Below are 27,354 nucleotides of genomic sequence, written 5' to 3'. Positions count from 1 at the left end.
AACATCTGGAACAGCACTGGAGTACAGCTCTCCCCCCATCTCAGGTGTTCATATCAATTGCTGGAGAAGGAAAACAAACCCCAGAACACTGAACTCTAGTCTTATCATATAAAAAGGGTTACACAGTTCACTTTTTAACAGACTTTCTCTTCACCATCCTCAAGGTTTAAAAGCATATGGCACTGCCTGGCTATGAAGATAAACAACAGGGTCATATCCTGGAATAGCAATGATTGAGAACTCCTTAGTCAGTATTTATCACCAACATGCTACAAGATACCAAGGGACCAGTTATCCAAACAATTTTCTCTCCTGGGGACAGAAGGCTTCTATTCTCCCTTAACATGAATTTCATAACAACAGACTAAAAAGTCTTTGCATCACTTTGGGGTTTCTTCAGTGACAAAAAACTTGGAAGGAAAGGCTAAAAATCCCCCAAGCTCTGAAGAAACAGGAGGTATTGTTTGCCATGCAAAGCTTCCCAGAAAAATATTCTTTGGACAGCAGTTTATCTACCTCTAAAGAAAGACAAGACACCAACTCCAATCTGGTTTATTTTACTGACTTTAGGTACAGTCTTGGACTCTTATCCTGTAAGCACATCCATGTGGACAGAACTCTAAGGTATTAATGACCAAAGTATCTAGACAAGGATCTATAGAACACACTGCTACTGGGATTCTTTTAATTATTTTTATTGCAGCAGAATTTAAAGGTTCCAATCAGGGCCCTACTGCACCAACATAATGACAGTATCTCAAAAAGATTACAATCTAAGTATTGTTGCACACACAACCTATATATTTTGCATAGCTAGTAACAATGCACTTGAGTCTTAATTATTGTCATTAAACAAAATAATGTTTTTTAATCTTAGTAATGAGGCTTTCATGATTAGTTTCAGGCAGGTGGCAACTAATTCTTCTACCTGTTTTCACTATGGTGATTGCTTTTTTAAGTTACCTTTGGGAGGTGACTAACCAGAAATGATTTGACTGAAACATGAAACAAAGAATGAAAAAATATGGTTTGCTATGTCCTTTACCATCCATTGTGCTTGGTAAATCTTGGCGTGAAGGAAGACATCTTAAATGATTTTTGTCAAACGATCTGGAAAAAGGGGTAAACCGTGAGGTGGCAAAATTTGTAGATGATCTAAAACTATTCAAGATAGTTAAGTGCCAGGCAGACCGCAAAGAGCTACAAAAGGGTCTCTCAAAACAGGGTGACTGGGCAACAAAATGGCAGATGAAATTTAGTGTTGATAAATGCAAAGGAATGCACACCGGAAAACATAATCCCACCGACACATATAAAATGATGGGATCTAAATTAGCTGTTATCACTCACGAAAAAGATCGCTGAGTCATTGTGGATAGTTCTCTGAAAACATCCATTCAATGTGCAGCGGCAGCCAAAAAAGTGAACAGAATGTTGGGAATCATTAAAAAAGGGATAGCTAATAAGACAGAAAATATCATATTGCCTCTATATAAATCCATGGTACGCCCACATCTTGAATACTGCCTGCAGATGTGATCGCCCCATCTCAAAAAAGATATATTGGAATAGGTTCAGAAAAGGGCAACAAAAATTATTACGGGTCTGGAACGGCTGCCATGTGAGGCGAGATTAATAAAAATGGGTCTTTTCAGATTGGAAAAGACACGACTACGGGGGGATATGATAGAGGTCTATAAAATCATGCTGGTGTGGAGAAAGTAAATAAGGAAGTGTTATTTACTCCTCATAACACAAAAACTAGGGGTCACCAAATGAAATTAATAGGCAGCAGATTTCAAAACAAACAAAAGGAAGTATTTCTTCACACAATGCACAGTCAACCTGTGCAACTCCTTGTCAGATGATGTTGTGAAGACCAAGACTATAACAGAGTTCAAAAAAGAACTAGATAAGTTCATGGAGGATATTAGCCAGGATGGACAGGGATGGTGTCCCTAGCCTTTGTTTGCCAGAACCTGGGAATGGGCGACAGGGGATGGATTACTTGATGATTACCTGTTCTGTTCATTCCATTCCCTCTGGGGCACCTGGCATTGGCCACTGTTGGAAGACAGGATACTGGGCTAGATGGACCTTTGGTCTGACCCAGTATGGCTGTTCTTATAGGTAAATATCGAACAGTTTATTTTAAAGTAAAGTATTTTCTGGTCATATTTCTCATTATCCAGCACCTGCCTTCACTTCCTGGTTGAACACAGTTTGTATGGGTTAGACTCTCCTCATTAGGCAAAACTAGAAGATACTCTTTGAGGTGCTAGGTTCTGTGTGTGTAGATGTCTGCATCTGATCCTCTTCTAAGGAGAGAATCTGGTAAAGCTCAGCTTAATATCAGTCAGCAACTGATTTGTCAGGGATTGTTTCCCTGATAATCAAATAAATGGTTTCAATTGGTTTTAATGGTTTCTCTGGAGAAAATCTGAAGCTAAAAAACAGCCCTTTTGTGTTCCAAGAGATGTAGTTCCATTAGACTGCAATTCCATCCTGAATCATCAACAGAACAGGACAAACATTTTTGCTTGTATTTCATCAACGTAAATTATTTCTTTAGCTGCTAAATTGAAACACCTGGGACTTAATTATCTCAAACAACATGAGCATAACAGCATTCTAGTGAAAGAGTTGCACACAAAACATGCACAAGAGGAACATCGGGCAACTGAAAATGGCACAAAATGTAAGCGCAACCAGTGTAGGATGATGCTTCTAAGAGTGCAAAATGCCCATATTAGGGCAGAGGGAGGACAAAGTGACAGTCATAAAAGGATGGCCAAAACAGAGTTCAAAGTAGCAAAGTATAACTAGATAAGGCAGAAAGAGTAGTCTGTGATCAGCAGCATAAAAGGCACCATGAGTAGTAACATAGGAGAACTGAGGCAGTGGGAGCCAGTTAGAACCCAGTGGAATACATATCAAGTTAGGAAACCATGTTAGTTTACTAGAAACACAGCAAAACTTGTCTACAAAATGAAAGTTAAAATGTCAGGGATATTTTCACACTCTATGTTAAAAATTATTAAGACCAAATTAAGATAACGAGCTAATGTTCCCTTTGGTACAGGGAGAGCTAGAACTGACTGGAATTAACTGAGAGTCTAAATAATGGACCACCATTGCAAAAAGTAACACGTGTGCTTTGAATACTAGAGTACGAATTGCAACTACTTTTAAAAGAACTGATCAATGTACTTATACTATCCTTAACTAATCTATTTCATAATAAGGATATAATTTAGACATTTTTCACAATGTTACGTAATAGCCATGAACAGTACCTTTTCCGCCTCTATTTTTTGTTTTCTTTTTTCTTCTACTGCAGCTCTTCTTTGTTCTTCTTTCTGTTTCTGTTCTTTCAATTTTCTCTGCTTTTCTTCCATCTGTTTTTCATACTGGAGTTTTGCTTTTTTTTCCTTTTCAAATATCTGTGTTTCTTTGGCAGCTATACATGTTAAAAAAATTTAAATAAGTAAACTTAAATCAAACTTTAAAAAGTACTCACAAACACTACAATTGACAAAGGTGAAAAGCTTACTAGTCCACCTCTACAACATAACACTCTAGCCGATCTAATTCTGATGTATAGTTAATCTTACATCTTAATCAAATAATGTTACATGTGACCTAACCTTCTATTCCATTTTGTTCCCAGCTTTGGGAACAGACTGGAACTTTTTCTGAAGTTTTACACTTTATGATCTGTATGTAAGTTCACAGAGAACGTGCCTTATGCTATGCATGCATCTGCGGTGCTGTCATAATGAAATTCAGTGTTGATAAATGCAAAGTAATGCACATCGGAAAACATAATCCCACCGACACACATAAAATGATGGGGTCTAAATTAGCTGTTACTACTCAAGAAAAAGATCACTGAGTCATTGTGAATAGTTCTCTGAAAACATCCACTCAATGTGCAGCGGCAGTCAAAAAAGCGAACAGAATGTTGGGACTCATTAAGAAAGGGATAGATAATAAGACAGAAAATATTATATTGCCTCTATATAAATCCATGGTATGCCCACATCTTGAGTACTGCGTGTAGATGTGGTCGCCCCATCTCAAAAAAAAAAAAAGATATATTGGAATGGGAAAAGGTTCAGAAAAGGGCAACAAAAATTATTACGGGTATGGAACAGCTTCCGTCTGAGTAGAGATTAATAACATTGAGACTTTTCAGATTGGAAAAGGCACGACTAAGGGGGGATATTATAGAGGTCTATAAAATCATGACTGGTGTGGAGAAAGTAAATAAGGAAGAACACACAAGAACTAGGGGTCACCAGATTAAATTAATAGGCAGCAGGTTTAAAACAAACAAAAGAAAGTATTTCTTCAAACAACGCACAGTCAACCTGTGGATCTCTGCCAGAGGACATTATGAAGGCCAAGACTATAAACAGGGTTTATAAAAGAACTAGATAAATTCATGGAGAATAGGTTCATCAATAGCTATTAGCCAGGATGGGCAGGGATGGTGTCCCTAGCCTCTGTTTGCCAGAAGCTGGGAATGAGCAACAGGGAATGGATCACCTGTTCTGTTCATTCCCTCTGGGGCACCTGGCATTATTCACTATTGGAAGACAGGATACTGGGCTAGATGGACCTTTGGTCTGACCCAGTATGGCTGTTCTTAGTATTAAAGCCTCACTAGGAAGCTGGACATCAGAGAGGAAAACTTAACATGGACTTCTGTGTCACATTTAACACCCATTTATATGCAATAAAAAAAAACCCTGAATCACTGAATGAGAAAACATGGAAGTTAACACATCAGAGCTCAGACTACAAGTACTTTCTCAAAAGTTCAGAATCTTCCACAACGTACTTCTGGAAATTATTGAACAGTTTAAGGGCAAGCCCACAAATAAAATAAATGAACCTGAAATTGAACACAATGGCAGAGAAGCCTGAGGCCAGCAGGAAGATGTTAACTAAATGGGTAAGTCACTGTACTAGTACGCAGACCGTCTCTGAGCTTTACCACACATGTAGATGCATGGCCCACATTTATACAATTTTTCCTGGATGAGATCATGGATTCACATCTAAAATGAAGTGCAATATAAATTTATTTGATAAGGACTCAATCCAGGAGTCTTTTATTCTTTTTAGAATCTTAAAAAAGAGATAATGTTGAAGGCAATCAAGCAGTTCAGATGGCCAAACATTTTTGGATCATTAATAATATTGTCTGAATGGTATTCTATACACAATATAAACACAGAAATCTGTCAAGGGTCTTTTGTCTATCTGGATACTTTTCTCAAAATTTCACACTTACCAATACTGCAGCATTGCTGGACTGGATGCTTCCAAAGATTGGCCACTAACATTTTACCACTATGTAATCTACCCCACAAAAGCTGGAAGTGGAAGTTTAAGAAGAGTGCCAGGTTCACAAACCCAAGAAGACTTTGGGAAAGAAATAATTTGTGGCATCGTATGTAACTTATACCACAAGCGTTAATACATATTATTTTAAATATGGTTAAACGTGAATATACCATTTTGCTTTTCCCGCTCTTCTCTTCGCTCCCGGGCTAGTCTTTGTCTTTCTTCTGTTCTCAGAGTGGAGCCATCTATCACTGTCAAAAAAAAGGAATTGTCATTGTCAGTCATTTAGAACACAGATTTAAAAAGAAACAAGCTGTTTTAAATATAGACTATTGAAATAATTATTGAACCCATTCTGAGAAAGGCACCTATTCACCATGGTATCATGTACTTCACACAGGTTAGAAGAGTACTAGCAAGCTTGTCCTCCAGTACAGGAAGAATGTATTCTGGAACTCTTCCTCCCCCCCAATAACCAATCCAACAATCTTAAGAGGACCAGCAAATACCAGACATAAGATTAAATGGCTCAAGCCATAAAATTAATAGAAAACCTAAACAAAGGAGGTGGGCCCTGCATTATGCTCTAACCACAGCCCATATTTCTGGCAGGTGTAAATTCCAGAGGTGAGAGGCTGTGACCAAGAATGACATGTCTCTAGCTCCCACAAAGATTACCACAGATACAATTAGCTGAAGTGCTACAGTTATAAAAACACATGTTGTGAAGAGCCAAAGGGAGAACGGTATTTCAGTTAAGTGGAGCCCAGACCACCTGGGTCTTTATAGACCGTACCAAAACCCTTAATTGCACCTGGAAGTGAATTGGCAACAAGAGCAGGGTATAGAGCAGACAAATTCATTTGTCTTCACTGTTCTGCCCTATTCAGGGTGGGCAAGCTGCACTAACTGAATCCTGGGAAGAGCAAGAGTGGAAGCCTGAGTGATGTCCTAAAGTTATGAGGCCAGCTCCCCAACTCTGAGTTCTCTAAAAGGAGAAAGCAAAGGCACTTCAGAACAGTTCTATCCAACCCTGTCAACTCCCACTGGCAAATCAGCGGAACTTTCAAGATCAATAATAGTCAGAGATTACACCTGGTTTTGTGGCTGTCTTTATGTTTATTGCAGTTTGGACTGGAACAGGGCTAATACCACTTTGGTTTCTTCGTTCTTCTGCTATTGCTTGGGCTGCAGCAACTGTAAAAAACAGTTTAAAGAGACAATTACTACCAATAAGATTGTCATCAACAGGGCTCATTTATTTATTTTATTCCTGAAATGTCTGGTCAGGTTTCCCTTCTCATCATTTTGCATGGATTTCCTGTTAACTATGGTGCCATCTTACACTTAAACTAGTCACCCTCTTCTTCCCGCTAGAATGAAGCGACTGTGAATGGGAAAGTAAATGCAAGGGGAGAAATATTCAAGGTTAAGAACAAAACAACCTATCCCCATATCTCTGCACACAATTAAGACGGAGAGACCCCTTTCATGAGTGATGTGCACAATACTCCCAATCTTCCCTCCATGTAAACCCCTGTAGCCAACGTAATGAACATAGAGCTAGAAGACCATTTGGATTCTTTTAGGAATCAACAGAAGACAATCTCAAGAACCACCACCAAGAAACCAGACACAAACATAAGACTTTATATTACTAAAATATTAAAAAATCTAGACCTATCTGTAGCAAAAGTTATCCTAGTCAAATGATTTAAAGTTTATAGTTGAGGATGGATAATTATTAAATTTGGTATTTTTCCTGAAAGAAACAGCATTGTCAATGGTCTTCCTTTAATTGGGTAGTATAAAATGTGAAGAAAGGAAGAACATTTCTCTTCTCCATGACAACTAGTTCTGTCATGATAATAATCCTTCCTAAGGCTGTGCCCAGGAACATTCACCTCAAAGTGTGTAATCCTGTGTGATATCAATGATAAATGCTAAGTACACCACTTATTCAGCAACTCTAAATTGTCACCCGCAGCTGTTGCCAGGTCTTGAATACCTCACTGCAGCACCTAACAAAAGCCTTCTTCAATCCTACCTATGTACACCTCTACCCCGATATAATGTGGTCCTCAGGAGCCAAAAAATCTTACCGTGTTATAGGTGAAACTGTGTTATATCGAGCTTGCTTTGGCCTCAAGCATTTCCGTTATTAATAGTCACTTCCCACCCCCTGACTGACCCCTCAGAATCCCCGACCCATCCAACCCGCCCCGCTCCCTGTCCCGACTGCCCCGCCCCCTATCCACACCTCTGCCCCCTGACAGGCCCCCCGGGACTCCCACTCCCTATCCATTGCCCTAGTTCCCCGTCCCCTGACCGCCCCGCCCCCAGAACCTCCAAACCATCCAACCCCCCCGCTCCCTGTCCCCTGACCGCCCCCTGAGACCCTCTGCCCCTTATCTAACCCCTTGGCTCTGGCCTGGCACCCTTAACACGCAGCTCAGAGCGGCATGTCAGAGCCAGACACGCTGATCCGCCGGAGCGTGCAACCCCGCCCCCAGAGAGCTGCTTTACTGTGTTATATCTGAATTCGTGTTATATCGGGTTGCGGTATATCGAGGTAGAGGTGTATTCTATTATATCTTTGAGGGTCTTTTCAAATAAATAAGAGATATCACATATTGGAATATGATATTCTGACCATTTGGCAAAGTATAAAAATGGGTACATTGCAATTTTACTAAGTACACGAAAGATTTAAAAATCAAAAAGCACATTTTGTACATTGTGTTCTCTGTTCACTGCTTTGAGTTGGATTAATATTATCTGCATGACAAATGCCACAATTTTTCCAACCACACAAGGGCAAACATGAGAAACAGGCATAACACAGTACAGGATACAGCAGGCATATCTGAATACAGGCAGAGATGCAGCACTTACTGCACTGGTGAAAATGATCAAAAAAGCCTTCAATGAATAGAAGACTAGAATATGACCAATCTTACAACACAACTGAAGAATAAAATTGAAAAGCCTTTTGATAATGATACCAAGCTATATATCCTCATCTCTCACAGAGACAAAGACGAGGGGGTATAATGATTTGTACGAGGTAGATCAAGAGAATTCAAACTAGTACAGGTGGGAAATGAACACTGCAGACCAAATTCAACCCTGGAACAAACAGGTTAAACATCTTATGACTTCAATCTCGCCAGATTACTTACACCAAGACTGACATTTTTACCTCAACACTCCAAAACATATTTTAAACAATCATTCTGCTGTGTTTTGTAACAGAATGCTTCTTGCATTAAGCGAGCTGTAATATAAACTGGAATAAAATGTTTAGGATGGAATTACCTATATGCAAATACTGCAGTACTTTTAGTACTTGTTGATTTACTATGTAAATGAAATTAAGTCATGACTTTAACTGTTGCCTCTGGTTTCAAAACCTCATTAAAGATACTTAACATTAAAACATTTAAGATGTATTTTCCATAAAATTTATTCATATACTCAATTTAACTTTTATGAAGCTGAAATTAACATGTGAGAAAAGCTTGTAAAAATAGGACTACATAAGTATCACAAAGTCATTAGTTCTACCTTCTATAACATATTTGCATTTTTAATGTGAACTGTGTCAAAAATCTCTTGAGATGGTATTTGTGTATCTCTCCACATGACACAAGAAAAACTGTTTTAACTTTTAAAGAGGAATATTTGGGTCCTAGCCACAGTAATACCACATTCATAAGTTTCCAATGTGCACATTTAAGATCCTATCCACTTTACCAATTTATTTGCATGGGCTGGGGAGCCGGCACGGGACAATGTGAGGAAACGTGGTTATTGATCACTGGTATTTTTGTGCATTTTCTTTTAGATTAATTTCTTCTAGTTAGTTAACACTAGTTAAGTGGTCGGAGCCAGGCTGCTACATTTGGGAGACAGCTTGGCATGTATTTCTAGGCATGTTTGACTAGGGCACACAGAACACAGGATAAGCACTTTTATTCTTATATAAAAATCCAATTAAATGTATTCCCTACATGGTCATTTTTAAATAAACACTTAATTGTTTAATTTTACATTTATTATCCTATTATTTTTCCATGGCACCTATCACCAGTATTCTAAGCATATTTTAGCCATGGCAAACTACTACCCAAGATTATCCTCCCCGCCACATATGAAAGGCATTTCAGGACAAAACTCCCTAATAATGAAGGAACTAGAGACAATTTTCTCACTGTGGCACCGAAGCAGTGAGACTGGAGTTGTGATGTGAGGCTGGGGAATAGTTTGGATGCCTAAAGTCAGAACAGTAGCTGCCTCTGTGGTGTTGTGGACATGACTAATTCTCTTTGTACAAGACAATAGCTTCCATAAACCAGTCACCACACTCGAAGCATAAGGAACTGGTTTATTTCTGAGGTAAGTCCTTTACAGTGACTCCACAAATTGATTCACCAATGGTATTCCCAACTGTTCTGTTACACACACAGCTCTTTTCAACTGGATTGTCCTATTTATTTCCTTATCTTGTGCTGACATGTATCTGAGATAGTGCATGGAAAAACAGTTGGTGTCTTCTCCAGAAGCCCCTTTCTTCAGCATGTCTAATGTGGGTGGCTGCACTGATGAGGTATAGAAATGGGCTAAAATCAGCCTCAATTTAGCTCCTCTTCACCCAAAGGACTGTCACATTCTATTCCCATCTTCTGTGTTCCACTCTTAAGGCTGTAATTGCAAATGCATTAGTCTGAAGGAGAGCATGAACATAATAAGATGATCAACCTCTGTATGCTAGTGGCAAGTAGGCACTTTGAGAGTTAAAATTCTTGTTTTGGGGAATTTGAGAGAGAGAGAGAGAGAGAGAGAGACTGACTATGTGATTCCGCTTCAGTTACATGATATGCATTGATAGTGGAATGGGTTACCTAGGTTTTTAAGGTCAGGATTGACAAAGCCCTGGCTGGGATGATTTAGTTGGGGATTGGTCCTGCTTTGAGCAGGGAGTTGGACTAGATGACCTCCTGAGGTTCCTTCCAACCCTGATATTCTATTCTATGATTAATTCTTCTCTCTCACAAGTACAAATTCCTCTTAAGGACAGTCTTGACAAGTTTTTCTTAGTGCTAAATAAACAAGTAGCTCCAAAACTCAACACTCCCAAAGTATTTCTAAAATGTCAACTTTTTAAGTCACATGCTTTTAGAAACATGTATTTTAATTTAGTGCTGGTGAAGGTACCTGGGGAATAAAGCCCTCTATTCCACACAAATTTCCTTACTCTACCCCACCAATGTGTCTCCCAATCATGATCTGGAGCCATCACTTCATACCCATTCAGCTTCGAACCATCTCAGCAAAGTTGTCAACCACGTTGCCATTTAGTATCAGTGGAGTGGTAGCGAGTCTCTGTGCAAAAGAGCTGCTTTTCCCATTGGGAAGTGTGCAATAATCTAACTTAATCTGAGATAACAGCAAGAATCGATGTATCAAGGTTTGCATCTGAACGAAACCGTGGCAAAAACGTCATCCTGGTCAATGCTGCTATGATTGTCTACCACAGGGGTTCTCAATCTGGGGGTTGCAATGTTATTATGTGGGGGGCCACAAGCTGTCAGTCTCCACGCCCAAACCTTGCTTCACCTCCAGCATTTATAATAGTGTTAAATATTTTTTTTAAAAAGTGTCTTTAATTTATAATGGGGGAGTCGCACTCAAAGGCTTGCTTTGTGAAAGGGATTACCAATACAAAAAAGTTTGAGAACTACTGGTCTAACAGAAGCTGTGGATTCAACATCACTTCCAGGTTGGACATTAGTTACAAATGGTAGAAAAACACTCTCAATTAAAGGAGCATATATAATCCTTGCCCAGTCTTCTAATTCCCTCCTCCATCCTACCAGCAGAACTTCGGTTTTACTCAAATTACGCATCAGCTAGCCCTCAGGCATACTTCCCTCTCTACCAAACAATAAATAAACCATTTCCCAGCACTGGCTGGGCCAAGACAGAGAGAGGGGTAGGTGCCACCAAATCTGCTGCAATTACCAGAATTCCATGCTTCCTTACTAACCCACTTAGGAACCCCATATAAACACTGAACAATGAGGCAACAAGCTAGAACCCACGAGGGTAATTGACCAAGCTATATTTAGGGAAACTCTCCAAAATATGAATATGAAGCCACTCAAGGGCACTCTGTCTACACTAACTATGGTTCTCAGGCAAATTGTTGTAACCATCTGCATGAAGTCGAATTGCAGAAGACACTTTTCCAGTTGTTCCCAATTTCCTTCTCACCTCTGCTTCAGCCCATCCAGTTTCTCTACTGCTGCCTCATCTACCCTACCCCCTTTCCCAAATTTAGCACTGAGGCTTTGCCTCTAATACTGCATTTGAAACGTATTTCAGTTTTTCTATATTCTGACGTTAGTCCAAGTGTCTTAATCAGATTTGATTTAGAAAGCACTGGGGTTTTCTAAAGTATTTTGATATGATAATGTATATAATAAATAAAATATACAATAAAGCATTTTGAAGAGGGCGTCTCTCTCTCCAAATCCACACATACATATTCCCCAATCCTTTATAAGATTTAAAATAAGTCATTAATTTCCCCCCCCCCACTTTGGCCATTTTTATTAAGTTGTTTATTGCATTCTGTTTACAAACATATTTATTTATGCACCAGCCTTCTGCCATAATTGAAGTATTGCCCACAAAAGAATACTCTGTTCAACTCGATCTGTTGTGTAGGTGTCAAGGTGGATTTCTGGATGTTTATTTGGAGGCCTAGGCTGTGAAAGAGGAAGATGGCGAAATGGGTAGCTTGAAGTGTCTCGCCATAAGAGTGGCCCTTGATGAGGCAATCGTCCAGGTAGGGGAAAAGCGCGATCCCATGTTTGTGGAGGTGAGCCACGACCATGGCTAGAGTTTTGGAAAAGATTCTCGGCACTCTGGAGAGGCTGAAAGGAAGAACTCTGAACTGAAAATGGTTGTGACCGATTGTGAGCTGGATGAACTGATATATGAAAATAAGTGTCCTGTAGGTCGAGGGCTGTGAACCAGTTCCCTTGATCCAGTGCAGGACTTATTGTGCCCAGTGTGACCATCTTGAATTTTTGTATCCTCACAGATTTGTTCAGTCGGCGTAGATCTAGTATAGGCCTACATCCCCTGGTCTTTTTCTGGGTCAGGAAGTAATGGGAGTAGAACCCTTTCCCTTGATGTTGCGTCAGCACAGGTTCCAATGCACCTAGCTGGAGAAGGTGAGCCACTTCTACGCGAAGTAGGTGCTTGTGAGAGGGGTCCCTGAAGAGGGACGGGGAAGGGTAGAAGGATAAGATATGAATAGGATAGAGTAACCGGATTGAACTATTTCGAGGACCCAGTGGTCCTGTGTAATACGCTGCAAGGCATGTTGGAAACTCTGGAGGTGGTGGCCAAATGGGCACATAGGCTGTGGAATCAAGGGGTGGTAACGCAGACCCTCGATCAACATTTCAAAATTGTTGTTTATTCCCAGATAGGTGGGAGGTGGTTGCTTGAGCTTGACTTTGTCTGCGCTTAGGGGATTTAGCATGATTCAAATTTATGTCGTATGGCTTGGGTTGAGGCCAATAATATTGCTGTGCGCACGCTCTTCGGTAGGGTTGGTATCGTCTCCTGGGAAGAGATGGGTGAATGCCCAGGGTGCGCAGTGTCGTTCTAGAATCTTTCATGGTGTGAAGTAGTTCATCAGGTTTTTTTTTGGAAAACAGTTGTATGTTTTCCAAAGGGGAGGTCCTCCACTTTGGTCTGCAGATCTTTAGGATGCCAGATGCAGAAAGCCATGAAGATCTGTGCATAACCACGGAAGTTGCAGTAGTACAGGCTGCTGTGTCCGCCGTGTCTAAAGAGGCTTGTTCTGGAAATCAATTGGCTCTCGCTCAGAATTGATTTAAAGTCCGCTCTCCTATCCTCTGGAATGTTGAAGGCAAATTCAAAAAGTTTACTGTAGTTATCAAAGTCGTAGCTGGCGAGGAGTGCAGAGTAGTTTGCAATCGTGAATTGCAGAGTGGAGGACGTGTAAACCTTGCGACCCAACACGTCAAGGCGTTTAAGGTCCTTGTCTTGCAGGGTGGGCTGATATTGTGGCTGTTTCGTCCTTTGTGCGACTGCATCCATGATGAGAGAGTTCGGCTGTGGGTGAGAAAATAGGAAGTCAGCATCCTTAGCAGAAACATAGTATTTACTTTCAGTCTTTCTGCAGGTTGGTAATAAAGAAGCTGGAGTTTTCCAGAGTGTGTCAGCTGGTTCCAGAGTGCTTCATTTATAGGGAGCGCGATCTTTGAGGGTGCAGAGGGTTGAAGGATTCTGAGGAGTTTGTGTTGTGTCTCCTGAACCTCTTCTAGGGGGATGTCTCGACTGAGTGCTACCCTCTTGAAAAGCTCTTGAAATTGTTTACAGTAATCCACGTTCTGTGGGGGCGGGGAGAGGGCTCCGTCTGGAGCAGATGGAGAATTAGGGTACGGTGAGTCAGGATATGGTTCATAGCTCATGTTCTCAGGAGGGGGTTCAGGTACTCTAGAAGTGGACGAAGCTGGAGATCGAGGCACAGAAGCAGGTAGTGGTTTCGTGGAAGAGGTCCGAGGATGAGTGGTAGGAAGATGTGGCCAAAGGTACCACTGAGGCCAAGGCATAGGGTAGGAGAACCCAGGTGCCATCCACAGGGGGGGCAAAGCTGGGAAACTGAGGCTGGTGGCTGTGGACTGTAGCCTGAGATGGAAGAGCTTCGGGTGGAGAGGCAGGTGGGGAGAACTCCACCTGCTGCTGTATATTGGGTTCGCTGTCAGTGAAGGTAGCCAGTTCAGTTGGTGAGAGTGGCTGTTTGAAGAGTGAGCCCTTTGTATTATGAGCGAAGAGTTAGGCTCAGGTGGCACTGAGAGGTCACATTGAGTGAGGAACTGTTGCTCCTGCTCCCTGGTCTGCGCTGAGCCTGGACTGTGCTCTAGCGCATTAGCAAGTGAAAGTGTCAGTGGTGCCAAGGGTCTGTGGGAAGTGCCCTGAAGGGGTCCGCTGCTGGTGCCGGGGCAGGAGGCAGGCTTGGTGCCAATGTTCTTCCTGGCACCGGGGCATAGCGCACAGCCGGCACCGCGGCTATTTTTAGCGCTGAGGTGCTCGGTGCCGTGGAAACCTTCCCTGTACGGGAGGTCGGGTTCCTGTCTCCACGGTCTGCGGGAGCTGCGGCTGAGGCTTTAGAAAGAGCTGAGGCGCCTGCCTGTGGTGCTGTCAGCATAGAGGGTAAGGATCTCGCGGGAGACCCTTTACCCTTGTCGGAGTCTCTCCTGTGAGACTGTTGTGCTTCTTGCCTCTGCCCCAGAGAGGGTGAAGCAACGCTCCCAACTGGTTCGGATCTGGCCGGGGAGCGTGTAGGAGCAGATTTAACTTTCCCTGTCTCCGAAAGCAGCTACAGGGATTTTTCCATCAGAAGCATTTTAAGCCGCAGGTCCCTGTCGCGCCAAGCCCTTGCCTTGAGGCTCATACAGTGGAGACACTTTGCAGGGATGTGGGTTTCCCTGAGGCACTTCACACAATGTGAGTGCCCATCTGACCGTGGCATGGAGTCCTGACAGGAAACACACTTTTTGAATCCTGAAGCCCCTGGCATTGTGAATTAGAAAGGGCAGGGGAGAGTGTCTCAACGAGAGACAAGCCTGAAGCGAAAAGGTTTTGTGTTTTTGTTTTTTTAACTAAGTAACTATGTAACTATACTAAAGGAAGGGAAACAACTAAGATGTAACTAATAACTATTTCTATATTCTATATTACTTTTTTCCTACAGAGAGCAGCAAAGAGAAGCAGCACTGCCCCGAGTCCCGTCTTCAGCTGGGGACAGCTGAGAAGGAACTGAGGGGGTGCGGGACACAGGCACTCAGGAAGATTCCAACGAGACAGGAGATACCAACTGAGCACCTGCGTCCCGACCAGGCACTGCTACTGAAAATCTCTGATCAACGGTGACGGGACACACCGACATCTAGAGTGGAGCACCCACAGGGACAGCACTCAAAGAAGTTGAAATTGTTCATTATGCTTCTTTGTGAAAGAGTGATTCACCAAGAAACATTTGTACTCTTCATGAGATTCTTCACTAGAACATACCAAAAAAACACTTGATCCAAAGAGGATGCTGTCCCACACAGTTTCCATGGGCCAAAAACCACAGAAGCCTCTTGCTAGCTAGAAAGCTCCCACCAAAAGCCACTTCCACCTCCCTCTAAAATAAACAAACCAAATAGTCACCTTACATATGTTTAAAACATGTCTTTTTAAAACAAGATATCAGATTCCAACAGTATTATCCTTGCACAACAAAGTTAAATTCAGTTGGGATACATCTTGATTTCAACTATTTATGTCATTTACATACAAAAATAGGCAAACTCTAAAATGCCCTAGTTCATCAATTAGTGTGAAAACAGTTTATCCACTAAAACCACAGATGTTATTATACTATTTCAAATTGCTTTAAAAATAAAAGATGAGAAGTTATACCTTACAGTACAATAACTTTAAGGGCAATGTACCCACAGAAGTGGATCAGACCCCTCAATACTTTGACACTGCAGGTCACCAATTTAACAAGTGGAAGGAGGAGCAGAAAGTTAAACTGCAGAGGTTTAAACCTCAACTCTGAGTGTGGAATTATTTTTAATATTTTTGGCTGTTGTGTATGCACTTAGATTCACTTATTACCATAGATGTTTCAGGCTCCTAATTCTATTCTCTTTTCAACACTATTTCTTTTGCGTATTTCTCACAGTATGAGCTTGTCTTCAGCGCAGCATTAGCTCAAGTTATTTACACTCAAATTAACTTGAGTTAAGCCAAGCGAGAGCAGTCACAGTGCAAAACAACACCCGAGCCACACAGAATGATTGGATTAGCAGCAAAGAGTAGCCTGAATCCCAACTGCATTACTAGTGCAAGTGTCAGCAGCACTCAACCCACCCCCCAAAAAGTCAGCTAGCTCCAGTTTAAAGCACTACTTAACTCATGCACGAGATTTACATACAGCTGCAATTCAGACTGGGGAAACACTCAAGTTATACCCAGAGCTAACAGTGCAGTGAAGACAACCCCCGTGACAACCTCCCTTTCATATCTACTTTTCCTTTGTAACATCCATTTACATTTTTCTCCCCCATAGCATTATCTTCAGCACTGGGAAATGGGTTAGCTTCCCACCTTTTTTCCCTTTCCATCATGTCTAGTTTCTCCTCTCTTGTTCTGAGCACCCCCTCTAAATGTTTGTCCTCATTTGCATGCTAGCTATTGTTTAATACATCAGAACTCAAACAAGCTCAAATCTGTACAACAGAGCCTAGGACTTCAAATCACAAGTGATTCAAGTCAAATTCTGTGAAAGCCCAACTTTGAGCTCTCTTTAAAGAGAAAATAATGGCTCCACTATGTGATATAAGTGAAAACTACTGCTAGTGCATTTTTAACCTTTATCCCTTCTTCTCCTTCCTTATTAAACTACACTACTTGTTAAAGTTATTTCTGCTTCTCAGCAAGTAAGCATGAGGTGCTACACAAGCAGTGCATCAGAGATGTACAGGAAGAGGCCAGATGCCAACATTGATCTCCATGCATGCAGTACCCACGGGCTCAAACCCAGTCATGCATCAGTACATCTTCAGTGCTGATCTGTTACCTTCTTATAGTTTAGATTGTCCTTTTACAACACCAGAATAAAACATTTGCTTTTCATTGCCTTCTGCAGGTATGAAATTTAAAGAATTAAACTCCAACATTTATTAAAACTGAAAATCACTGCACCCTAAAATCTTTGTTAAGGTTCAGTTTACAGACCCCAAACATGTAATAAAGAGATGGTCTCCACCCCGGAGAGTTTATAATCTGAATGTGTGAAAAGATGACAGGAAAAAGAAAATTAACAAGCAGAGTAAAGGCAGGAGAAGAAGTCAAGGTAACACTTAAAAAGAGTATGTTTTGCATAATAAATCAAAGTCTCAGTTCACCTTGCCTAGCCATTGTCAAATGGAAGAGGTGAGTCTTGAGGAGGAAAACTGGTGATGTCCGCCAGTTTGGTCAGAGAACTGATGAGCAAGGCCTATCAAATCTAGAATGTAATACGGACCAATAATCTGTTATTTAAGTCACAGCATTACATTTCTTTCAAACAAGCTAATGAAAGCTGAAAACTTTCAACTATAACAGGAAATCTGTTTAATTCCTGGTATCTACAGATATACATCTCTGTAGATTCCTACTCTTGGGTGTGATTCCAGTGCAAAATAAGTCAGGGGCTCACACTGTTTTAGACTGCAGAGCCTCTGACGCACCTTAGTTAGAGAATGTAGTTCTATGGCTACTTCAATACCTATGCCATCCCCCTGAATTCCCAGCGCAGCTCATTTCAATAGCATAGTGTGGTACGCTCACATTAAAGCCCAGTAAAAAGTACTAGGAGAAAAATATTTTCAAAATTCTCCCCAAACTATGAAGGAAGAAAGGTGGAGGAGCTGTAAATTGGAGATGAGGCATCTTCTAGTGGTAAACTATTTGCAAAGGTAACTCTCTGTGGATCCGTCTCTTGGATACTAACAGCTCAAAGAATATTTGAAAAATAAAATTAAGTAGAAAAGTAGATGCCATGCAAATAGAAAGCTAACTTGCTTTAAACAGAAAAACAACAAATGTATTGTATATCATAAATTACACACATATATACCACATTGACATTTATGGTGGATAACGAGGGCATTATTACAGGTACCGTATTTCTAATGCCAACTAAATTACTACAACTTTCAAATAAAAATACACCAAGTGATAACTATGATTTTCCTTTTCTTTATGTATAATTGGCTACCTGTGCTCAGACTCAACACTACTGTTCTCACTTATAGACCTGATATTACTACAAAGGTCTGTGTTATTGGATGGTCATGTGTACACCCACCAAAAGCTAATCACAAACTAAGAAGTTATCTCTGGTATCCGGTTTGAAGTATTACTGAACCTTAAATTTTAGTTGTGGTAAACTGGGAAACTGAAATGTATGCATCTACTTTATGTTTAGACTTCCTGAAGAATGTAGTAAAAACAACCCAAATGAAACATCATATTCTAAAAATTTTTTTTTTATACTTCACATTTGAACTGTACTATGAAGACATAAAAGGGACTTTTTTTTACAATTTAACTTATGGTTTCTGAAAGTCTGACAGGGTATTAGTATTTACTCATTTTAGGTAATGACTTCAGGAAAACAAGATCTCACTATTGCACTTCACAAACCCAACCGCCTGGCAATGTACAATACAAACACTAGTTTACTTACATGGGTATCATTAGCTACTGCATAAATATTGATGCTACAAGTAAACAGGTTAAAAAACAATAGCTGTGTGATAACTATGGCATCTTCTGACCATTATGTAAACATCATAAATAACTGGTTACAAAAATTATAAAGTTCTAATTAAATGTTTACAATAAAAACATTAATGAAGTGAACACATCAGAGTCCAGGACGTACTGAGAACAACCTGGCAACTAACCTTCACATGAGGTTTTGAAGTGTGTAAAACTATTGACTCAAAAGACAACTTGAACAGTGCTTCACTACCACTCCTCTCTTAACTTTAAATTAGACGTAGATAGGCAGTTAAATTCCATGATTTTGTTTAGTAAACGGTAGCACCCCAACAGATTTGCAATTGGAATAAAACCAGATATATTTTTAAATGGTATCCAGCACAGCTTTCTATGGTATTTTTCCTCACAACTGCAGCAGCTTTTAAATTCTTAAACAGAAATGCAATAAACTGGGAGGATAAAATGCTTCCCAAATGTTGTGAGGTTTTTAGATAGTAAATGATAGGCATGAGAAGCAGATGAAAACACTGGAACACACAACCAATTTAGGTCTTATTTACTCTAGACTATTTTGGATCCACAATTCCCAGTACCAACAGAGGCAGAGATCCAATAATGACAGCACCAGCAGAATGTATAGTTTAGACAAGATGAGACCAGAGTCTCTTCTACACTACTGCTTCATCTAGTACTATCACCAAGAGAGCCACTGGAAATTATGGATCTGAAAATTCTAGTACAGATGAAGCCTTAATGTGAAGGCAGAGTGATTTTGAGAAGATCAGTTAAAGAAAAACAAAATTAAGATTTAAACATTGTTAATATTTTCACTTGTCACTGAAGAGCTATTTTAAGCCTTTATTTTTATTTATAGTCAGCTGTGGTAGAATGTTATGAATTCTGTCACTTTGAAACTATTTTTCGGTCAGGCAAAATAAACAGCCTTTCATAATTTGGAGCAATTGAGGGAAAAACTTTCTATTTGCTATTTAAATAAGCCCTATTTAAAAGATAGGTAAGTGATCTAAGCTCTGGGTAGACATTGATAAATTCTACTCTGTGCATTTCTGAAACTTGTACTCAATTAAGCAACTGATGGGCTTACAGCAATCCCTGCACAGTTTGCAAGCTGTTGGTGTTTTCCCTACCTCCAAGAAGTACAGATCTCCAAATCAGCAATCTACTAATACTCTTACAAAAGTGGGTGAAGTATGGCCTGTAAGGTGCAGATTTAGCTAGACAAGTTAATTCTGCGTGCAGCTCCTACTGAAATCAATGGCAGACGCTGGCCATCAATAGATACTGTGGTGACAGATGTGCTAAATTATAGAAAAACCTGAAATCGATTAAATTTACTCAAAGTTTCTCAAGTCTTTTTGGACCTAATTCTGAGGGCATACTTTAAAAAATTTGACCTAGATGGAACAATCTGTATTTGAACTGCATTCTCAGTATTTTACCCAACAAGATTTGTGCCACATGTGTTTTAAATGCCTTTCTGGTTAATCAAATACACATTTAAAAAAATTAAGCAATCACGGATATCACTTTAATATTGACTGCAAAGGGATATTACTATACAATATATATCCTAGAACTTATCATCCAAGTTCTCAGATCCCATTCATGAACATTTGCTCTCAACACTCTGTTGTAGGTATTATAATTTGTATTTCAAAGATGGGTGCGCTAAGAAAGAGGATAAGTGACCTACCTAAAGTCACATTACCAGAGTAGGAGAAGTAAGAATAGGACACACGGGTAGTAATTTCCAGTCCTGTGCTTTTACCACATGACATGCAAGACTAGTGGTCTAAAAATCTAACACAGTGGTCTATAGATGTTACCTTTTTAATCAGAGATGGATCAAATCTTGATCCCATAGTTTCCATTTTATGTAACTTTCAGAGGACACAAGATGCAGAGACAGGCACTGGAGTTAGTCAGAGGAAGGCCACCCCCAAAAAAATGGAGGCTTGAGTATTACCAGCAGGAAACTGACAGAGGGGTGTGCTAGAGGAGATCTGGGAGAGGGGCACAGAGAAAGTTTTGGAGACTGCTCCTTACTGCTTTGCAGAAGCCAGCAGGCTCTGGACAATACAAAACAGAAATAGTTCCTTCCCTCTTCAAGTCGCAGCAAACTATGTGGAGATTAATTTATCACACGCCTAATAGCCAGAGATTGATCCATAAAATAGAGCCCAGAGCCTAACACAGAACCCAGGTACAAATCTCATCATCCCTCCATTTTTCATTTGCAGTACTTGAACAGCTCACCAGAACACTGCCCTTGGAATTCACCACCATCTCTTTCTCTTTTGTATATACCTCTGACTTGTTTCCACGCAAGTAAAGTTTTCAAACCCAACTGGAAATCATAAATAAGATATGAGAATTGGAGTCAAAATAATGAATTTGGTAGCCTTGTGTGTTCTGGGCTACCTATCTGAGCACTGCAGTTTTAAGACTAGTTATACATCCTTCAGACAGTGCAAATCACAGTTATAATTATCTGCACTATAACTACTGAAGAAGTTACTAGGATATTTGTTCTGAGGTAGACAGACAAAACCGGGCACATGGTAGACACAAAACCATCATTCTGTGCTTCTGAAGTACAGTTCTACTATGAAAAAGGATTATGTGAAAGTGACATTGTGAAGCTAAATAGTTATGTCAGTGATTCCTAAGCAAATTTGTTCAAAGCATTTTTTTTTAAAACTAGCCATACTGCAAACTAAACCTAAGATCAAAGTCAAGATGGGGTCCCTGTCTTTCTCACACATCTGCAATAGTACCAAAAATGTGCTGGTTAAGTGGAGCTGCAAAGGTATAACTAATTCCCTTCAGTGGGGCTGGACAGATCATTTGACCTTGCAATTTGAACACAGGCCCCAAGCCTGTAAATTGTTCCATGCTGGTATACCTCTTCCTTCACCCACATAGAATTCCACTGACTTCTATAGAGGATCCATTCATGTAGAACAACCTGCAGGATCAGGACCCTGGTTAGCAATTCTATTGATAGGTGAGAAGCAACAGAAGCCAGCTCATTCTCCTCCTGTGCTGATTCTGCAGTGGTAATTGGAGGGGGAAAAATAAACAAACTTTACTTTTGTGTCACTAACAAAGAGATAACTGAATACACAAATGGAGCATATCTGTTAAGTAATATGCTATTTTTATTCAGTCACTTTTCTGATTAGAACATCACATTTTATTAGAGATCCACATGGAGCAAATTTATGGGTTACATATTGAATGAATTTACTAATTTTTTTAATGGATATAAGCTCTGACCATATAGGTCTTGACTAGCCAAGAGATAGAAACTATGCCCACAGCAGATCTGTCAAAATATATTCACAGGAAGGAGGCACCATGCTGCTGTCCTAACTCAAATTTGCAAAGATTTCCAACTTGAGCATACACATCTCTGAAAAAAGTAGGATTTGGCACTTAAAAAACAACAACAACAACAACAACTTAATACCCATTCACACAATGATCTGATATACATCACGGAGCGATATCTCCCAATGAAACAGAAGTGAATGGCGCTAAGTTCCTGCAACGTAACAGCCAGTTGCCAACAAGATCACAACAGTCAAGATAAAGCATTTCGTGACTCAAACAGACTAAAAAGGCAAAAGCAGCCTATTCTAACTTAAAATCATTTCAAATATTAATATCTGATTATATTACTCAAGAAGTAAATGCCTTCTAACTGAGCAAACCACAGAAAGCAACAGTCTAACACCCTCTCTCAAATCTGTATGGGCTCAACAGTGTTTACAGAACTGAAATATGAGTAAACCCCCTTTTGTCCCCATAAGAGAATATAATTTTGATCTGATCTCTGGATATTTTCAATGGAGTTAGATGGTGCCTTTTATATGTAGCTGTTTATCATATTTTAGATCTAGGTTTAATACATTTCCTAAGCATGCATCATTCACGGAAGTGTTAACCAAATTCTATTTGCAGGACCAAATTCTGCTCTCATGCTGTCTGGCTGAAGGCAATAAGGTTGGACAGATGAAAGAACTTGAACACAATGGAATTGCAGAACTGCCATTAATGGCATGATTTGGCCTGCATAACCTCTTTATTACAGGTGATGCACGAAGAAAAAGCACACTTTCCCTCAGATTGAGTAGGCACGGTTGAGAATGCAGAAAAACCCATCTCTTTACTTTAAAGTTAGCAAATGTGAAAAGGAAGCTATTGAGAAATAAGAAGAGCAGAACCCCACAATGCCAATTTTCAGAGCTTGAAACAGTGACCAGACTTCTCCCAGCCAGAAGACTAAACCTACATCCAGAGGTTGCTATGAAAGACTGGAGGCATGGAAGAGGAAGCCAGAAAGGTCCAGTGTAAATGTTCTGCAAAAAAACCCAGACTCCATCCCAGCTACTAGGAAAGAGGAGGGTCTTTGGTTTCTTGGCAGGATGCTGTCCATACTGCATATTAGCATCTGGCTACCAGGTATTTGATAAGTCTGTAGCTCCCCTCACCCTTTGTCTGTTGGAAGGCAGAAAGTTACATTCCTGCACACACACACACCCCGCAAAATCGACAAGCCTCTTGAGGTCCTCTTTGTTGCTGTACAAATGCTGGCACTGGCAATGGGGGTAGGGTAAAAGGGTTTTCATTACTCTATTGCTCCTACAGCCTCCTAGTTTCCTTTTTTTCAGTCCTCATCTGCAAATAGCTTGTGTGTGTGACTTGGTTGCCACTCACAACTTTGCTAAACAGCAGAAATAAAAAGTGCCATGATTCTTGTCAATTTCACTGCTTCCCACAGGGTCCTGGATATAGGCTCTGGAACTGACCCTGGGCAGTATCACTCTCTGGCCACTTGGAAAAAACCATATTGGAATTGTCTGTTTGCAGACTCAAAAACACAGCACTACATTAATTCATGTTAGTTATCTCTGTAGCCAAAGTAATAAAATATGTTTTCGTTAAAGTTCAGATTCTGCTCCATCAATTTTCACTTCCTATGGGGAAAGAAAGGAAGAGGATTTTTCAAGCCCTGTCATTTTTAGTGTCTCTTTTTATTTTAATTTTGTTTTTTAAAAGAAGATCTTCACTTTAGAAAGGGAGGTGGGGCTGGATGGCGCTAGGAACCCTTCCCTTCTGGTTACCTGCATCTAGTCCAAGACAGCTGTTAACAAGAGTGGAAGCCATCTGCTTGGTGGTCTCTGGAAGGATTTGATAGTCTCCAGTCTAGTTTCCATCAGATAGGCATCCATCTCACAAAACACGATACAAATTAGTAATTTCAGCAGAGAGAACAAGAACAAAGTGGGCTCATAAAATAAATGACCCTTTCACTCTTAGTTACAGTCCCTTCAGGTCAGGACTGAGTTATGCTGGTGAAGCTGTGTTGCTATTACCTGTGCTCTCTCTAGTCTGTGGACAACAGATCTTGAGTCTGATGTCCTGGGTCAAATAATTATCTTTCACAAGCCACTAAATTAATCTTAAAAAACTGGAAAGGGGAATCAACACACAGAGTCCATATCGGACTTCTGTAACAAAGGAGGAAGAAAGACTTCCAGATCTGAGCTGAAGACTCAAGACCTTAAGACCAATTTGTAAGAGTCACCAGAACTCTTACATCAGTAATTGCATTGGTACATAAAGAAATCACAGTCACAGAAACAGACTGATAACTTTAAACACTGACAAAGTAAGTTTGCACACAGTCTAGGTTAGTTAATTTTACATCAAACCAGAGATCATAACTCTTTCTTTCCTTTAGTCCGTTCATTACGCTTAGTCTGGAATAATCAAAATGTTTTCATCTACACTGATTCACCCACAAATCTATAGTGTGCACACATGCACCATGACAAGCATAACACTCACTCTACACAGAACACAAAATGGATTAACAAGGACCTCAATATACATAACACAGTCTCAAACAGGAAAGAATCAAAGCAGTTTCTAACAAACTAAACTTAAATATATTTTGCCTTTACTTGTATCTTAATTCCAAAAAAGTGTTAAAGCCTCATTAAGAGTTTGATAGGGAAACAACATTTCAGAATTCAGACTGTCACGTACGTCATCCTTTGCAAGATATTGCAGCAGACACTGGGCATGACAACTGATGAGTGGTCTGCAAAAATCTAGAAAATTGAGACAAGACTCATTAAAGAAATATAACAGTTTGGACTTTCAAGGGATCACAAAAGGCAGACAATTCATTTTAAGATGAAGTCCTCAAGTGGCACTCATTCCTGTCTATGTATTGCAGACATCTCAAATCAGCAGCTCAAGTCTTGGAAGAAAATTACGTGCTGCAGTTTTATAGGCAAATCAGGGTTAGTGCAGGGTTTTTTTTTATGTAAATCAGATCCTGCATATTAATGCAACATCTATGCATTGGAGGGAAGAGGGGAGGTGAAGAAACCTGTGTTTCATATTCCACTCAGGAAATATTTTGAAGTTAAAACCCAGACGTAGGAAGGCCTGGGATTTTAAAGCTGTGAGAGACTCCGCAGAATCCCTTTTCCATTGCAAAGCCAGCCCTGCAGCACAGAGTAAGGAGGAGGGCAGGGGGAGATCAGAGGCAGGGTGGGGGGCAGCACAGATAAATAGGGGGGCGTGGGGAAGACACAAGAGGATCATGGTGTGGGTAGGTGGGAGAAAGGGAGTTGGGCTGAGACAGGGCGCAGGGCTCAGGCCATTGAGCGGAAGACTGGGGGCACTCACGATCTCCCCGAGGCCCAGGAGCCCGCCTGAGGGCCGCGTCCCTGGCCTGCTCTCAGGGCAGCCCCACAGCATCAGAGGGGACTTCCTCTCCTCCCCGCGGCGCCGGCTGCACAGGGGGCCCGGGGCCCCGCTCCCCGCCTACAGCCAGAGCCCCGGGGCGCGAGGCGCCCTGCCAGCTCTCACCCATCTGCTCCCGCAGCCCCTTCAGCGACGAGCCGCCACCCTCCGCCATCTTCAGCCTAGTGAAGGAGCCGCTGCCGGCACAGCCTCGGAAGAGCGGGAGGCGCAGTGCGCAGGCGCCGCGCCACTCGCGCCCGGCAGCGCTGCCGCGAGGGAGGGAATAACGCCCGCAGCCGGCTCCTCCGCTCCGCTCCTCAGCGCCCCGCCCCCTCCCGGCCACAGCGTCTCTCAGCCCCGCCCCCTCAGCCCCTCCACAGCGCCTCTCAGCTCCGCAGCCCCCTTCCCGGCCCCGCCCACCCAGCTCCCGCCCCGCCTCAGAGCCCCTCAGCCCCGCCCTCTCCCGGCCACAGCGTCTCTCAGCCCCGCCCCCTCAGCCCCTCCACAGCGCCTCTCAGCTCCGCAGCCCCCTTCCCGCCCCGGCCCCGCCCACCCAGCTCCCGCCCCGCCTCAGAGCCCCTCAGCCCCGCCCTCTCCCGGCCACAGCGCCTCTCAGCCCCGCCCCGCAGCCCCCTCCCGCCGAGCTCTCGCTACGGCCCCGCCCACCCAGCTCCCGCCCCTCCTCCTCGCCTCAGAGCCCCTCTCCGTCCTTCGCTCTCCCACCCCTCCCCCATCCTTCCCGCCACTCCCGTAGCCCCCTCATCCTGCCCCTTCCCCGTGCCTCTCCCTTTCCTCACCCCCCTTCGCTCGCCCTCGCCCCCTCGCCGTTTTCTCCCACCCCCCTTCCGCCCTGCCCCCGTCTCGAGAGCCAGAGGAGACCCCCTCCCCCCAGCTGCAGGGCGGGCCCCGTTCCCGCCACGCGGTTAGGGATCCTTTCAGGAAAGCTTCGGCCTCTAGCTCCCCTTTGCTGTACGTTCACCTCCAGAGCAACCGCTGAGCTGCGAGGACAGTAGGTGCCATTCTCCCTTCCGGACCGTGTAGTAACGGCAAAACCGTGACACCGGGGGCCCTACGTCACAAGATGGGCTAAAAATAATAAACGTTTTTTAATGAAAGCTGAGATCCCCATGCGATCTCTTGATTCCAGCAGTTGGGGCTTTAGGAGAGGCACCAGCTGTCCGGAGGCTTGTGATAAAATCATGAGAGCTGGCGCCACTTCACGTGGCAAAGTTATACGCTAGCACTGAGCTCCACTGGAGGGTGGGGTGAGCCTTTGGGGAGAAGGCTAGTCCATAGCACACAGCTATTTATTGGCTTTAACAATAAGGAATAAAACAAGAATATTAACTTTGAAAAACCAGTTGTGTTATTATGGGCCTGATCCTGAAAGGTGCTTAGTGCCCCCATGTCCCAGTAAAATCACCACTCAGGTTCAGTCCCTCTATGGGCACTTGTGGTTATAGGGCCCATATAGGCAGAATTCATGCACCATTCAATGGCATCAGTGAACTGTAAGTCTAAATATAGGCAGCCATGTTGGTTAGTTTCTGCTTCCCTAAGAATACAGGGGGGAAATTAACGTCAAATGAAGAAGTAAACGGTAAAAAATAAAAACCCTATTAAAAAGAGATGATACCTTTGCTAATGTTACACAGGTTTATCCATACTAAGGAACAACCCACAACAAAAGCTTTTTGCAAATCAGCTATGTCAGCCATCAGTACATGACAAGCATCAAGGTTTTGAATAGCTTAATTAACAAATTCAAAGAGCTGTAGATGTACCCCTATTAGGTCTAAAACTTAATTTTTCATTAATGAAGAGTTTATTTGAATTATGAAGTCC

The 27,354-nt window shown here is 41.8% G+C and overlaps 1 protein-coding gene across 10 annotated transcripts in view; it reads right to left on the bottom strand.

The window, feature by feature from the left end:
* The window catches only part of MAP7D3 (MAP7 domain containing 3), a 165,797-nt gene that overhangs the window by 37,474 nt on the left and 100,969 nt on the right, over window positions 1-27,354 (bottom strand). For 9 of the 10 annotated variants that reach the window (XM_078854265.1, XM_078854268.1, XM_078854270.1 and 6 more), the window contains exons 2-4: window positions 6,451-6,552; window positions 5,526-5,606; window positions 3,297-3,460 (exon numbers count right to left, since the gene is read on the bottom strand). In XM_078854265.1, the coding sequence (XP_078710391.1) occupies window positions 3,297-3,460; window positions 5,526-5,606; window positions 6,451-6,552 (347 nt within the window). Of the gene's footprint in view, window positions 1-3,296; window positions 3,461-5,525; window positions 5,607-6,450; window positions 6,553-25,635; window positions 25,841-27,354 lie in introns of those variants that run through there. The other variant, XM_073358441.1, reaches the window with a different exon arrangement.

The sequence above is a fragment of the Lepidochelys kempii genome, chromosome 9 (genome assembly GCF_965140285.1).
Source record: "Lepidochelys kempii isolate rLepKem1 chromosome 9, rLepKem1.hap1, whole genome shotgun sequence".
Classification (NCBI taxonomy): Eukaryota; Metazoa; Chordata; order Testudines; family Cheloniidae; genus Lepidochelys; species Lepidochelys kempii.
This window is presented reverse-complemented; position numbering and strand designations above follow the sequence as displayed.